Here is a 15845-nt window from a genome sequence, read left to right as displayed (position 1 = left end):
TGCGAACTAAAACGCTTCCAAGTGGTTCTCCCCAAGGAGGCCAACTGGAACAGCTGTCAATGAACCTCTTGGTCATTTCAAACAACACATGCAGGCTGACTAAAACGTTGGCATGTGAAAAGATCCCTCAGCTCAGACAACAAAGACCAACAAAGTCATCTCAAAGAGTTTGGAAGCGCAATCCTCCTTGAAATATGAAGATATTTAGATTGCACTGGCAATGTGGGGAAAACTGCACGGTGTCGAGGTCGATGAACCATTTTGTGTTGGCCTGAAGAATAGGCAGAAGGAATACAAATCTTGAGTAATGGAAGTAAAGCCAACAGACTCCCCCTTTCTCTCTTCTGGGAAGAGTGTGTTGGTGAGAATTGTGCATTCATCCAGAAGAACATTTGCGCCATCAGAGTTCACAAAAACAGCAATCTCGTACGTAAAACATGCGGAAGGTGATGGGTGTAGATGGGCGCAAGTAAGGCAAAAGTCCAAGTCTAGTTTCACGGGGGAAGGAGAATCATTTTGGAGGGAAGTGTGTGAATAAACGGGGCAGCCAGCAGTCGCTCCCCAAAGGCAGTACATGTTCTTGTGTATTTTTCCTCACGGAGAGTGTTCCCAAACGTAATACAGCGACACGCGACATTGGTGGCAGCGGTGGGATCGTGTGTGTTTCCTGCAATAATGTTATTTTTTTTGTGTGGAACCTTTTCTCTCCGGAACTTTCTACTCGGCTAGCCTTGTAGCGGTGCTGCTTTGGAACAGCATGTTGGGAGGAGTGAAACTACGGAAGTGTCGACGCGGACATGGAGGAAGATTTTTACGCGAGTGCTAATCTGCGGACTGGTGGCGTGACTGGGGTGAGAGTTGAGCTCCCGGCGCCGTTTCGCGGGGACGGCGAGAAGCCGGCCGCGAGCACGCCAGGAGCGGGATTTACGTTGGTGACTCTCCTCCCTACGAGGCTGGACAGCGCGGCTTTTATACTGTGGGACCGTTTGGCGCCGGAGGTCCAGAGTGGCCCTAAACACAATCTTCCGTTGCATGTTTTTGGAAAGTAGAATGAAGCTACCTATAAAAAAAAATCCACACAAATGAGAAGAGAGCATACAAACTCCATACGGGAAGACGATTCTAACTCAGAACTATAAGGGAGGCCATACATACTAATCTTTACTCTATTGTGTGTCCTGTATATAATGTCATCAAAGCTGCGGTTGCATTGGCAGATAAAGTCTTTATCTCAAGACAATTCAACCCATGTAAAAAAAATAAAAATAAAAAACACAGCCAATGAAACTACGCCATTAATACAATCAGTAAGAACTGATTACATTTCAGGCCAGTCATGCTGTTCAATACCAACCCCCTCCCAGCATGCCTTTGCTCTGTGCAATGAGACAGTCATGCTGAAACAGAGAAGGGCCTTCCCCAAATTGTTGATTCTGTAAGATAAAGACTTACAATTATGTGAGAACTACGGGCTCTTGCCTGACAGATGATTTGTGAATCGATCCAATTCTGTAAGTAAGGTAAGGACTCCCAGCTTGTCAGAAATTTCTCTAATTGCCAAACATCAAACCAGCTTCTGAGAATTGTGTTTCCACCGGCAACAACCTAACTCACCATTTCCCCGAAATACAACCGCAGCGCTCGGTCTCTCAGTGAGTTGCTGACCAGTGAACATCAACACATTACAAAGAGGCCAGTAAATGATGTGCCAGTGATGTTATTCCCCTTCCATTAGATTTAGCTTCAATTTTCCCTTCATGTATGCTATCGGCCTTTGGGTAAAAAAAAAAGAGTCTTCAAGTTTTGTTACGACCACGAAAAATGGGTCAAACCGCAAAAGACATAAGAACAATAATTACACCTGGAGGCAACAAGAGCTTTTATCTTCCTCTCACGCAGCTTGGAGGACGCATCTTTGCATCGCTGCAATTGTTTTGGTTGTGTAAGTGTACTGTGGAAAGAATAATTCCATTGTCCATTTAATACCATCATCGTCCACTCTGAGTCAGTGTCTGAACAGATGATGGCTTCTCCACTGGCGCTCATTTGCACACGTGCACGCACGCACCCTGACTGGAGCATCGGTCTAGACAACACTGGCCATGACTCAATATAACGACGGGCAAAAACTAACGCTGGCGTCACACTTGTCAGGTGATGACAGGCTTGGATTGCCAGGTGCCGAAATGAAACACTTCAAGGCCATCGACTCGTAAGCCTCCAGCTCAGGTAAGGGCAAGATGTTTTGATTGCATTCTTTTTTTAGTCTGCATTCGTGTGCAGGAGACAGTGGAGTTGGCGACATCATGGGAAACGAGTCACGAAAAAGGTTCGAGTTGGAACCGCAGCTTGTGAGACGTCAACATAAGAAAAGCATTTTGAGCAGTTATTCGATATCCTTGATGATGATCCTCATCGTTTTATTCATGGCATCATGAATGGATCTTAGATGTTTGAAAAATAAATTGGGATGGTGACGTAACCTCTCGTATGCTTTTGTGAAGTGTTAACGCTTTTTTTGTACTTGTTTGGCGTATCAGTACCAATTTAGGCCTTGCTAGGGTATCTCACAAATTATTATTTTTTTGCTACGATTTGGCTTGTCATCCACACAAAAGCGTTTTTCGAAAATGTCACTGCCTGCGTTAAGGACGGTTATTTTCACGTCTGAGGCAGTTTCTCCCATAAAAGACACTGACGCCGGTATTGGGTCAGACCAGGACATACTTGTGTTTGCAAATGATGTTAAGATTGGACATGATTTTGTGGCGGTGTTGTGTTGGTGTATCTGAGCAATAATATAAGGTATAATGGCAACTTCGACGAGCAGCAATTCCCAGGCCAGACTCTTTTTTTTTTCTGATAGTGATTTTGGAGATGCAAGTTTTCTGCCAGACAGCAACAATATGTATTTTTAAGATGAGGTGTACATTCGTATGTTTTTTTTTTACAGTCATAACAGCCCTCTGAGAGAAGCCATAACTACAATGCAGCCTGCTTTGAAAATGAGTTTTGAGACCCCAGCTTTATAGATTCTCGCCATTTTACCTGCAAGAACTGAAACTGCCTCCAGTTATCCTTAACGTGGGGGCCAGTCATACCAAACTCATCCAAACATGCTTTTATGGATCTTACTTTATGCACTGGGGCACAGTTTTGCTGGACGGATAAGGATCTTTTCAAAAAAACATTGTTTGCTAAAGCTAAACCATGAGGGTGTGTCCAACATTTGTCCTTATGATTGTACATAATATTTCCTATTTGCTTGCACAATCTTGAGCAAACAATACACACAGACACAAACCGTCTCTTTTACCCAACTTTCTCTTCCAACCGCTTAACGCAGTCGGTGGTAAAATATACGCAGATGAATGTTCCGCAGAGATGCCCGTGTACATAAATTGCACAAATGCACAGCGACACACGTCCCACCTCTCAAATCAGTTTCTTCTTGATCTCTCTCCCTCGTCCTAACTGATTCTCTCCCGTCTCAGGAAGCGACTTACAGTGAGGACTAAGTGGAGCTGTGGGAATATCACAGATCACATGTTTCACTGGGAATGAAACATACACGCTCGGCTAAATGGATGAATGCCTTCCAAGTTCGCAGAGATCTTTTACCGACTGCACAGCCGCGGCTTTTTCCCAAATGATCGCACCGCAACCTCCCGGCACTCATCTACCCTGAAGTTTACCTACGTATCTTCACATCACTTTCTTCGCCTCCCTCATTAGCGCTCCTGCAGCTTTGCGCTCCCTCTTCGCATTTCTCCATTAAAATCACAATTCTGCTCCACGCTCTCCTCCGCTTCCCCTGCTCCGCTCTCTCTGTCTATTTTTCTTATCAATTCTGCTTTTCTCCTCTGCAATGTATTTCCTTTGTTCCCCTGGGAAGGATCATCACTGTGTGTGTGTGTGTGTGTGTGTGTGTGTGTGTGTGTGTGTGTGTGTGTGTGTGTGTGTGTGTGTGTGTGTGTGTGTGTGTGTGTGTGTGTGTGTGTGTGTGTGTGTGTGTGTGTGTGTGTGTGTGTGTGTGTGTGTGTGTGTGTGTGTGAGTGAGTGAGGGAGATACTCGTCGTTCAAGAGTCCTCATGGGAACAGGAATAAACCCAGAAGTGGGCACTTACATGATACATTTTCCTGTGTCTGTGAATGTGTGTGCAGCCTTCAGAGTAATCTACTATCAGCCCAATTTTCATCTTCTAAAAGCAAGTGTTTATGTCAGTAAACTCATGGGCGCATGAGTGAGTGAGACAGCAGGAAACTCTCCAGAAATGCGCCTTGCGATGAAGAAGAAAAAAAAAACAGCATAGGGAGTTTGAACATGAATCTGCCTCTCATGGAACTCTTGGTTACATAAGAGCCTTTCTAGAAATGGAACACAATTTTTGTGTTCCAATTTAAAACACTTCACCTCCAAAGGCACATCATAGATCCCCCCCCCCCCCCCCGCGACAACACCACGATGGAGGTCTTTGTGTTGTTTTGTTCTGATGCTTATTGAGTGTTTTGCCACCAAATTTGAATCAAGGTGAGAAAATTGAACTCTCGCCTAGGAAAAAAATTGGCTTTCACAAATCAGTTGAGTTGATCTAACCTCGTCCAAACATCCCTGTTTGTTATGAGCACTTTGTTGAAGGTAAGCTTTAATGTTTGGCAGTATTAAAAAAAAATGTGTGTTAATGTCTTCTTAAGTATCACAGATTTATAAAATACATATCTTATGTTGTTGCAGTGGTAATAAATTCACCGTACATATACTGTATCGATAATGTTCACATGACGTCATGTGCCGCACATTGTGTTCCGTTCACGGGTCCATGGAATGCCGAATGGGAACAGACAAAGAAGTGTCTGGAATTTCAAAGATAAATTGAAGATTTCCAACTGACACAGTCCACAAAAGTGTGTTTTGACCATTTTGATTAAGGTAAGTGTCATTGTAAGATGGTAAAAATGCTTTTTGCGATCGTGATATATGTGAGCCGCTAGCTCTGGCTAAAAATAGATCTGGTGGTCAAGATGTTTGGGTCAAGACGTTTGATACCCTCCTTAAGGTCTCCATTTTCTTTTCCCGGCAGCCCAAAAGTTGAAATTGTTGTTTAAAGTGTATGAAAATAAGTGATAAATCAACAACGTTGTTGTTATTTTTGTTGTAACATGCTAGCGCTAATAGCTAGCGCAAATGTTTGTAATCCAATTGATTCCACTGATCAAACGTTTCAATGTGTACCGGTGAAATGAGTGTTGGGCTAAATCTTCAGCATACGTCTTGCTTACACATGTAACGTTAGAGGAAGCTGAGGCTGACATTCATCAATAACAGAAGAACATTCGGTGTAAACTTGTAAACACAATAGAAACACAGCTGAGTCCGCTGGAAAGTTGACCCACCAGAAGAGGCGGACTCACGATCCCGTGATGCGAGTGAACACTCGCTATAGATGTCAGAAATGTAGGATTCTTTGATTACAACACAAACAAGCAATTTTCATGTCCTGACCCCTGTTATTAATCAGCTCCATTCTAACTTTGGAAAATAAATTGCATAGAACTGAGGATTTAATCCATGGCCCTCAGCGCTCGGAATCCCTGCAGCTTTTATTGTATTCATCGAAACAATGTGATGTGTTTGCTTGCCAGGGAACAAAGTGAATGCAATCAACTGGCAGGTAGAAATGTTCAAGTAGTAGCTGGTTGGTACAATTCTTCTTTGCTTGCGAGTTTTTTTTTTGACATTCTACACAGCCGCCCCCTCTGCTTTTAGACTCAAGTGCTGCACGTGCACGTTTGCAGGCCTCTCGCAAGCTTAGTTTTGTGTGCAACATCCTGCCAGAGTACTTTTCAGGCAAAACAAGGTAAGCTTGGCAATGGCGGCAATTGGTTTAAAACTAACAGCTATGGAACAAGACAGCATGTAAACAAAGCAAATATAAACACAACCTACGTGTGCTATTGTGGAGACTATGCAACCCTAAATGCTGTCGTAAATATAACAGACGTATAGCAGCATTCTATTTCTGGGTGAGTGGACTGAGATGAGATTCAAACAGAACGTCAGAAAAGTGAGGCAGTCGTGCTAAACATTGGTCCACTGTGCTGCCCAATCATTAGCAATTTAGGATTATTTTAATGGAATGTTAGGGACAACATGGCGCAAGTGTCAATTTGACTCTATTTAAAATTATAATAATAAAATAATAGACTCCGTTTTAGAGTATAGGCTAATATTTACACTTGGAAGAGAGTAAAATAAAGAAAAATAAAGAAATAAAAGTCACTCAAGGGTTGAGGAACGAATTTACGACCTTCAATTTGATAGACTGCTGCACTACCACCTGATCTACCTCCCCCCCTTCCCACTCCCCCATACTGTTGCTTACCTCCAAGTGGAGCTATCTGAGAAAAAAAACATTTGTTAATCTGGAGAGGCTGTTGAAATTCTGATGGATGTTGCATTTACTTTGCGACTTTTTCAAAAGTATTATTGTTTAAACATGTCTGATGTCTGCTAGCCAGAACCTCAACTGCACTGAGTTTGTTTGCCAATTAGCCACGTGGCATGAGCACATTACAATACTTGCCATACTTCTTGTGTGTGCAAACTGTAATTAACGCCCCGCCAGTGCCGCCGCGTTACATAATTGCCCTGGACTTTATTACTATCATCATTGACATAGCTCATTTTGAAAAATGGTAGCACACCTTTGTGACCAACAAACTAACGTGGATGTGGCTTGACACCTGTGACCGCAAGGCAGTGGCGGGCCCATTGAATCCACTTTTTATTACAATCACATCACAACTACAGAAACTATCACTACTATATAAGAATACAATATAACAGCAATGGTTAAAGAAAACAGTCTCGCTGCTAATTTATCTTAAATTGCATCAGCCAGAAGGACTGATTCTGAAAGCCCGGCAGGCAAGATTAGATAGACATTGTAGCACAGAGAGGTGGACATCTGGATCTACATGTACTGAAAGCAGCGGAGCCAAGAAAAATGCTGCAAAATGAAAACAACAGACTGTTGGGAATAAATGAATACGATTTTGTGACGCAGAAAATTGAATTTAGGTTGAAAAGTAGGTCAGTAGGTAGGGTCGTGTTTGGGCCAGCAGAGAAGCTCACCACCGCTGCCTAACAACACGACTCGGACTCACAGGCCAGTAACCTTCCCCTCTTCTACAATTGTGATTCTTTGTTCCATCCACTCGACGCGATGCTTACCTTCCAGAGTCACATCCTTGCCTGCCAGTTTGAGCGCCTGCACCGCCTCGTCGTGGCTCGCCTCCCTCAAGTTGCGCCCGTTCACGGACAGGATGGCGTCCCCGACGTACAGAGCCTGCGTCTGGTCCGCGGCCAGCCCCTGGAAGATCTTGCTGATCAGGATGGGCATCTTATTCTCCCTGCCGCCTTTAATGCTGATCCCCAGCCCGCCGACCTCCTGCTTGGACACCTTGACGCACCGCTTCCTGTTGGCGATGGTCTCCGGCACGGGTTCGAGCTGGTCCGGCAGCCTCGGACCGTTGTTGGAGTTGTTGTTGTCGAGGTAAGATCCATTGGGGACGACTCCGTTGGAGTTGCCGGCGTCGTCCTGGCAGCTTAACGTGAGCGCCTCCTCGTTTAAGTGCAGCCAAACTTTGTGCCAGCGAGCCCGCACCAGAACCTCCACAAATCCACTTTCCTGCACGCTCGCTGCTACTACGGCCATGTTTGGAGCATGTCTTCTGTCCCGCTTGCACCCGAGCTGCCGTACTTTGACCCACACAACTTTTCTCCACGCGACTCCGTTGCAAACGGCCAGTATTTAGCGGAGCACGCTGCCACAGGTTCTCAGCTCGTGTGTGCGTGTAAGTGTAGTGTGCGTGCGTGCGTGTGTGCGTGTATATTGGGTGGAGTTTGCTCCAGTCGTTATCGGGCGATCAAACCTCCGGAACCTGCGTGTGCGCGACGCGCTAACATTTTGACACACACATGGAGCTTCGATGAATTATAGCAAAAATTAGCGCTTCTCTCATTTGCGCCGGACTAAATCGTCAGGCAGCACGATTTGGCAACACTGTTGAGAAAAATAGGAGAGATTTCAAAATATGGATATTTGGTTTGAAACTTAACCGAAATTGCAACGAGAAGAAGTCAGGTCACCAATCCTTTGCTGTCCAATGCGTGCGTGTGCGTGCACGGGTGGGGTCGGTTGCGCGCCTCGAGGAATGCGCCTGTTCCGGTTTTTTGACGTCTAGAAAGAATGAAATGATCTTTTTTTCTTTTTTTTTTTTATCATTATCATCAAGCAAGGTAACGCCTCATGCCGGCACTCATGACACATTGTTTGCATAATGGGTGCACATATTGCTCAACAGCACGTTTGAAGGAACTGTTGCTCCTAAAAAAAAAAGAAGAAGATCATAAAGCTTTACTGTTAAGTGAATGATGACACCTACTGGCGTAATACAACACTCACTTTTCTAAGCGTATCCCAAGTCGTCACCTGACCTAATTAAGTTTTTTTTTAAATAATTAAATCCATTTTATATCATGATAATTATCATGTTTTGAGTTGAGAACATGGGTCCTATCCTAGTTTCAACTGACTGTCTGTTGGGTACCTAGCAGTTGCAAACAGGGCACATATAGATAACAATTCAGACTCATATTAATCTTGAATTAACCTAACAAATAGGCTAACAACATTTTTTTTTTAAATTCAGAAATAAATCTGATGAAAACTTCGTAGAGGATAGCCTGAAACAAGGATCAAACCCGTGACCTCTCAGCTGTAAGGCAGATGTGTTAACTAACCACAAGTAGGCCTACACCATGTAGCAACTAATCAATTTTTTTTTTTTTTTTTAAAGGTGCCTATCACTGGAAAATTATTACATATAACATAATAGAGCCTGAAATTGGTCGGTTGAATCGGCTGAACAATGAAACTATTAGTGTATGTACCTGCAATTTAGGGACACTTCTCCAAATAGAAGTCTTTCATTAGAACTGAAACAAGCAAGGACGGATTAAGTTTGATTTGGAGAAAGTGAGATATATTTGCTGAATATTTTGCGTAATGAGGTCTGTTGAAGAAGCTTTTTTTTCCTTCTTTTTTTTTTAAAAACTTTTATATGGAAATGAGCTATCCACTTCAATGCACATTCTTTGTTGTGATAATGACCTTCAAAACAAATAAACCAACAGTAAAAGCGGCCCTAATAAAGGTATGTGAAGGTTGATAATTAATCTCTATTTTAGACGGGAGCCGCTGCAGGAACAAACGCTCTCACATACGTTTGGAATGACATCACAATTTAAGTCAACAGCTGGACTGTACAGTACTGTATGTTCATGAACTCACACTTGCCGTGCGGCGGTAGGACGGTGGACCATATATACTGTATATATGTATATATATATATATATATATATATATATATATATATATATATATATATATATATATATATATATATATATATATATATATATATATATATATATATATATATATATATGTGTGTGTGTGTGTGTGTGTGTGCGTATATATATAGTTTTGTGTTTTTACTCTTCACATACAACTACAACAATCATTATCAATCAGGGTAACCAGAAAGGCGTACAATAATATAGTAGAGTACTGACTGCCACTAGTAGGGCCATGTTTATTGAAACATTGGCGTCTACTGCTGGACATAGTTGGAATTGCAGGCAGAATGAACGGTACCGCATTTTAGAATACATATAGACATTATTACTCTGAGAATGCTTATTTTAAGATATATTTCATTACAGTAAGTAAGTCATTTTTTTGAGTCACCATCCCTGCAGGGTAAAAACAAGACTTCTCCATTTATGCAAACATTTTTGCTCAATGTTTTGAGTGAGTCCAAACAAATTGGTCACCTTAAAAGCCAACATATGCAATCATTAAAGTCAAGTCTCAGTGCGAACCATAAATAAAATCGCTGTGAATGGATGTGTTGACAGTCCCTAAGTGACTCAAAAAGTCATATTGATGAACTGGTTTTCCGCAGTCGTGACTGAAATACGTGCACTGTAGGAGCTCATAGGTTTGGCCTGCTCATCTGGATAAATCAGGTACTGCAAAAAAAAAAAAAAAATGCTACAGATTTATGAAAGAATAGTGTAGAACATTCCATCCATCTATCAATTTTCAATATCGCTAATCATGTCTAATCTGATTTAATGCCTAGCCAGAATGACAGCAGACATCACAAGCAGTAACTGGGACCAGAGCACAAAGCACATGTTTCTTTATTTTGCCTTACTTATTGGTCCCTATACTGTTTTAAATATGTAATTGTTTATTTAAAAAAAAAAAACTTGATAATGAAGCGCAAATTCAAAGATTGGTCAGGATTTTGGGGAGGTCACTAGAATAGATCTGCCCCTTGTACTAAGCAGCAGCAGAATCCACATTTACAATGAAAACCAAAACAATCAGCAACTGAAAAAAGTAGAAAGTGAAGAAAGTAGCGCAAACATTCCTGATTCATGTCATTTTTTTCTTTTCGCTACTATTTTAGTTGTAGTGTCTTTGTGTTTCTGTAAATCAAAAAAAAAAAAAAAAGAATCTCTTTATAAAACCAATGTAGGAACTTTCTTCTCCTGCTTTGCTAACTAACACTGAAAGTACAAAGCAGGAAAACAACACGGGTAATGCCAATTGTTAATATGCCACTAAAAAAAACTGACACTGGGCCCCGGGCTCTAATTTGCATTTACTTGATTTAAAATTTTAAAAAAAATTAACTCGGCAATTGTGGACAGTAACAGAAAAGTCTTTGATAGAAAAATACATTTATTTTTTAAAGGACTTTACAGACCAATAAGCAGAGAGGAGTTAGAAAAAAGACACCACAAAACAATATAGGAGTAATTAGGAGTCATGAATTTGAAGCACGCCCACATCAGCAAGCTTTGTCAAGAACCTTTGTCGTTCAAACTCTAAAACAACAATTATCGTGTTAATGGGCAGACGCGACACGTGAGCACAGCAGGCAGATGTTAGAAATGACACAAAGTCCCAACGATGACCTCTGATCAAAGGTTGAGCCCTTTGTTTAGGGCCAGGTCGTAGAGCACGGTCCGCTTATTTCAACAATGCATCCCGTATTTGGAAATTGTCAGCTAACAGCTACACACGTAACATATTAAAACATGTTCACATTGTTAGGAGATACTTTTGACCTGTCAGAAATAGTGTTAAAGGAGAAGTCGACCTTAAAAATTACGTGACAATAATATGTTTAGTCTAAACATGACATTCGGAATAATATTACATTTGTGGAATGTGAGTTATGCAGCAAAATCCAGCCGTTTTAATTCATCTTCGGGGGCGGCCATTTTGCCACTTGCTGTCTAGATGACATTACACTTGCTCTGGGCTCTGATTGGTTGTTACCTGAGACCTGAGCAAATGTGATTTCACTTTCACGCGACAGCAAGTGACAAAATGGCCGCCTTCTGATATTGACTTTTTTTTTTAACTGCTGGATTTTGCTGCTAAACTCATATTTCACTTACGCAATATTAACCAGAATACCATATTTAGACTAGTGGGGCTGCATAGAACATATTATTATCTAACTTAGCCTTTAAATGTTTATTTCTTTTTTTTTATTCTACACTAATATACTCATCGAGCTAATTGCAGTATTCCAGCTAACCGACCAACATTCACACAGTGTTAACTGTGTCGTCCCATAAATGCTCTCATGATACCTTGCGAGTCTGTCATGAATATACACTGTAGTTGAACTCATTCACTGCCATTGACGACTATAGACGTCAAAAATTCATGTGAACTATTTCTATTAGTTTAACATTTTTTTCTATTTCATTTCATTTCATTTTTTATGGAAACCTAGAATTTTTATAACAGATATAAAATTAGCATGTGATTAATTACGATTAAACGCCACTTATTTTTTTTATTTTTTTTTTATTAGGCCCGTCAGTAATTAATCACATGACTTCACTAGTTAACTAACGATTAATCACAAATTTTATATCTGTTCTAAATTTACAATAAAAAAAAATGTCTAGGTTTTTATACTCTTGTTAGCAAAAGTGGAAAAAAAATGTCAACTAATAGAAATAGTTTTTGACGTCTATAGCCGTCTACGGCAGTGAACGAGTTAATCTTTAAATCTGATCTCCAAAAGAGGAGTGACTCATTATGTCATAATTGCTCAAGCAAAATTGACTCTCATTTGTGCACGTCCGCATCGTCACATGTTTTGCATATTTTGGACTAAAGAGTTGATACAACTCACATTCAAGATTTTGGACGGGAATACGTCCAACAAAAATTCCTAAATATACACACAGTCTTCGGCTGTAATGATGAAAGCGTTGACCTATAACGTCATCCCGCTGTAGCCCAAGTCCGAAGGCTGCCACACCGCGTTGTCCCGTGGGCAGTTATTGTGACAGACGCAGGTCAGGATCACCATGACCGGCCTCTTGCTGGTTTTCCCGCCGACGCAGGTGAACTCCGCCAGGGCGGTCTTGGTTCTGTGCGGGGTGCAGCAACGGCCGTCTGTGCAGGAGCCGCAGTAGCGAGGTTTGTAGGCCTGGACGCTGGTGCAGTTCTTGTAGGAGAGCTGGACGGCTGTGTCGCTTCTCACCATCCTCTGGCATTTGCTGCCTCTCTGAAGACACGATGGCAAAGACACGTTACACCTTATGCTCCATTGCAGGCGCTCTGAGGTTTACCTTTGGCCGTGTCAGGTCCTGTTGCTCATCGCAGGGCCGGATCATGCACAAGCGGCTCTGCTTCACCATCTCACAACGTCGGTTTTTGTTTGTGACCCTGGTGGACGCCCCCATGCCGCACGTCCGAGAGCAGGCCCCCCACTCCGTGGTCTGCTCGATGCAGTTCAAGCTGGGGTCCCAGGAGTCGAAGCTCACCGTTTCATCCTGACGAAAGGCTGCAGGAGCGACAGATGCGGGTTCGAAACATTCAAATGAGCCTTGCAAGTGAAATGAAGTCCAAAAATCACAGAATCGCGTCAGTGCTTCACATTTGAGGCGGAGGTGGTAACTCGCTTTCCTCTGTGTTGTGGTTCATTCCAGCCACTACCTCTGACAGGTCAGGGCTATGTAAGTAACCTTTGAACTTTGAGTGTCACGCACTAGTGTAACACCAGGAATGTGTTCCAAGTCTGGGGACTACTGTATGTTTAGATGTGGCACATTCATCAAATGAAATTCAATACAAGACTGCCTTGAAGGAAAATCAATGCAAACATTTTCTTTACAATATGTTCTATGAAGACCCACTAGCAAAATAAATTTGTTTTTATCTATCTCAAGAGGCGGCCATTTTAAAAAATTGCTGCTGACTGAAAAGGATATCAGAGTTGATCGGGGCAATCATGGCTGACATGTTTTCTGAGTTTGGTCATGTGACATTTGCAAGCTTAGCAAGGATTGGCCATTAGCTGAGCAACTGTGATGTCATTTTCAGTTGACAGCAAGTGGCAAAATGGCCGCCCCCTGTGATGGATAAAAACGAGCGGATTTTGCTGCCGAACTCAAATTCCACAAACACGATATTCATCAGAATACCATGTTTAAATGAGTGAGAACATATTGTAAAGAAAATTTCGGGGTCGACTTCCCTAATAATGCTTTTTGTTTCTTTTCCTTTGAGTTTGAAGTGGTACCTTTAGAGTCGCATTGGCTATTTTCGTTACTTTATTTACTACTACAATAATACACGTTTTACAAGAGAAACCAAGACTATACACTTTTGTGATCCATTGATGTTTATGTCACAAAAGTGGAGAGTACAAGAATACAAAATCCTTGAACTGGGTCAAAATTGGATGAGTTCACGCTTGGCCCATTTCTGTCTCTACTACAAAGTTTCATGGACAACAGTTTTTTGTTTTTTTTGTTTTTTTGTCACGCCACTTATTCATAGATTAACTAGATCAGGGGTCACCAACATGGTGGCCTGTGGGTATCAGTTAGCCCCCATGGACCACATAAGCAGCCCACAGAGCTGTTCTAGAAATGGCTCACCGCTAATGGGACATTGTGATTTCCTAGGAATGTTGCAAAATATCAAGAATTACACTTGAGCAAGATTGTTACGTGTACCAAATTGGTAGCTTTCACATTAAACAGTGCCCAAGAAGCAGATCTCACTTTAAAAAAAAAGGGTTGGTGACCCCTGAACCTAAACTAGATTAAGAAACTAATCTCTAACCGTATCAATCAAATATGAGCAGACGATCGGAGCAACTCTTGAACCTGTATGCTTAGAATTTGCATGTTCAATATAAAGCGTCGTCTGACCTGCCATAGCAAAGCCTCCCAGTGCGCTGGCTTCAGCCGGGGGCTCGCACACCCACTTCTCGCAGCACTCCCCGGGGACGTGGACCCGGCGCGGCACAGGGCAGTCCGGGCCCGGCAGCATGACGTCGACGTTGCAGCGCGGTATGCAGCCGATCTGCCCGTCGCGACACATGCACTGGTGCTTGCAGCTGGGGAAGAAGGTCCGACCGTTCTGGTAGACCACACCATCCAGAAGGCAGACGTGGCCTTCGTGAGCTGGAAGATCCATCAAGAAATCAGGAATCGTCTTTACTTTTCAACGGACGCTGCGCCAAGTGACTCACCAACACATACGCCGGTGGTTTTGCGTTCGCCGTGGGCGTAGTCGCACTGCAGGCCTTTCCGTGTGTCGCAGGGGTCCGTTTCGGAACACACCTGACCTTTCTGGCGGGCGCACACCAGGCAGCAGGCGCAGTCGTCCAGGATGAGAGGCACTCCGGGGAGACAGGTCGGGGGCTCCTCCGGGCACTGGCAGCTCCGCGGGCACACTTGGCACAAGGCTAACGTAAACACCTGATTGGGCAAAACATAAGAAACAATGTTTATACAATTTCCAAAATGTGAGGAATAAGGAATGAATGACAAAAAATAATTTTGCGGGTGATATAAGAGAACAGCAATATATATTTGAAAAGGCTTTGAAGGTTTTGAATTCCTACCTGTGCTGCAAAGAATACGAGAAAAAAAGCTCTATCACACAAACAGGTCATATTCTCAGCAATAAAAAAATAATAATCTTCAGTGTAGAAATTGTCTATGCTGAAGCTGGCTTGAGTCCTTGGATTGAGGGTTGACGTTCCCCTCCTCTCTGTCTCTAGCTCGCGTTAAAGCAGAAGGTTGTAATCTCTTTGTCGTTGTGCCTCAGGAGCGAGGAGGGGAGGACCTTATATAGAGGAGCGGTCCCATGGCCACCATGACGACCAATAGCGAGGAATGTGCGCGAGAACACCCAAAGTGTTTGAGGAGGATTTTTTTTTTTTTACCCTTCTGCCAAAAGAGATGCCACACGGGACATTTTTACACCCTTACATCTGAATACCATTTCACTGTATTGCATTAAATTGAAAACTGAACTGTGTAATGACTGAGGAGCCGTTAAAACATGCTGGCTAAAAATACAGGCAGACAGAACACATACATAGATTTGGATAAAAGAGTGGCTAAACTGCATCCATTTTGTGCTACTTGCCTTGACAATCCATAGGCTTTAAACATACAGTACATTAGCAATAATCATAAGGTTAACTGAATACACCAAATTGTGAACGGCTACGTTTACATGCAGTCAATAACCCTTTGAAAACTCAAATATTGGCAATAAAGTATTCAGGTTTTGAAAAGTCATGTAAAAGTGCAAAAACCTGAATAAGACCCCCTTTTCTAGCCTGAATATTAAGTCATATAAACATGTATCACCGGGGTACCTCATTTGAACGGAACTTTGGTTTGTACTACCGGTGCTTGTATGCACGGTGTC

At 42.4% G+C, this 15845-nt stretch overlaps 2 protein-coding genes across 2 annotated transcripts in view; both read right to left on the bottom strand.

The window, feature by feature from the left end:
* The window catches only part of sntb1 (syntrophin, basic 1), a 38592-nt gene extending 30330 nt beyond the window's left edge, over positions 1-8262 (bottom strand). Inside the window, exon 1 of the mRNA XM_086078599.1 lies at positions 7235-8262. Coding sequence (XP_085934725.1) covers positions 7235-7718 — 484 coding nt within the window. The 5' untranslated portion in view covers positions 7719-8262. The remainder of the gene's footprint in view (positions 1-7234) is intronic.
* Positions 8263-11435: 3173 nt separating this feature from the next.
* LOC147172064 (CCN family member 3-like) lies at positions 11436-15205 on the bottom strand. The gene is made up of 5 exons (XM_086078304.1): positions 15028-15205; positions 14653-14881; positions 14330-14584; positions 12740-12954; positions 11436-12675 (listed from the first exon to the last, which is right to left on the bottom strand). Exons 1-5 carry the CDS (start codon positions 15076-15078, stop codon positions 12382-12384), a joined length of 1044 nt encoding a protein of 347 aa, XP_085934430.1. The 5' UTR covers positions 15079-15205; the 3' UTR covers positions 11436-12381.
* Between the last annotated feature and the right edge of the window lie 640 nt (positions 15206-15845).

Source organism: Leptonotus elevatus, chromosome 6 (assembly GCF_054856555.1).
Source record: "Leptonotus elevatus isolate MCC_2025b chromosome 6, RoL_Lele_1.0, whole genome shotgun sequence".
Classification (NCBI taxonomy): domain Eukaryota; kingdom Metazoa; phylum Chordata; class Actinopteri; order Syngnathiformes; family Syngnathidae; genus Leptonotus; species Leptonotus elevatus.
Note: the sequence above shows the minus strand (reverse complement) of the source record. Positions and strands in the feature narration are given on the sequence as shown.

Bases quoted from the DNA above. Each gene is read 5' to 3' on its own strand.
- LOC147172064 (XM_086078304.1), bottom strand. From the start codon at position 15,078: ATGACCTGTTTGTGTGATAGAGCTTTTTTTCTCGTATTCTTTGCAGCA. The intron at 14,585-14,652 runs GTGAGTCACTTG...TGGATCTTCCAG, and splicing joins AACCACCGGCGTATGTGTTG to CTCACGAAGGCCACGTCTGC. The intron at 12,955-14,329 runs GTCAGACGACGC...TCGCTCCTGCAG, and splicing joins GGGAGGCTTTGCTATGGCAG to CCTTTCGTCAGGATGAAACG.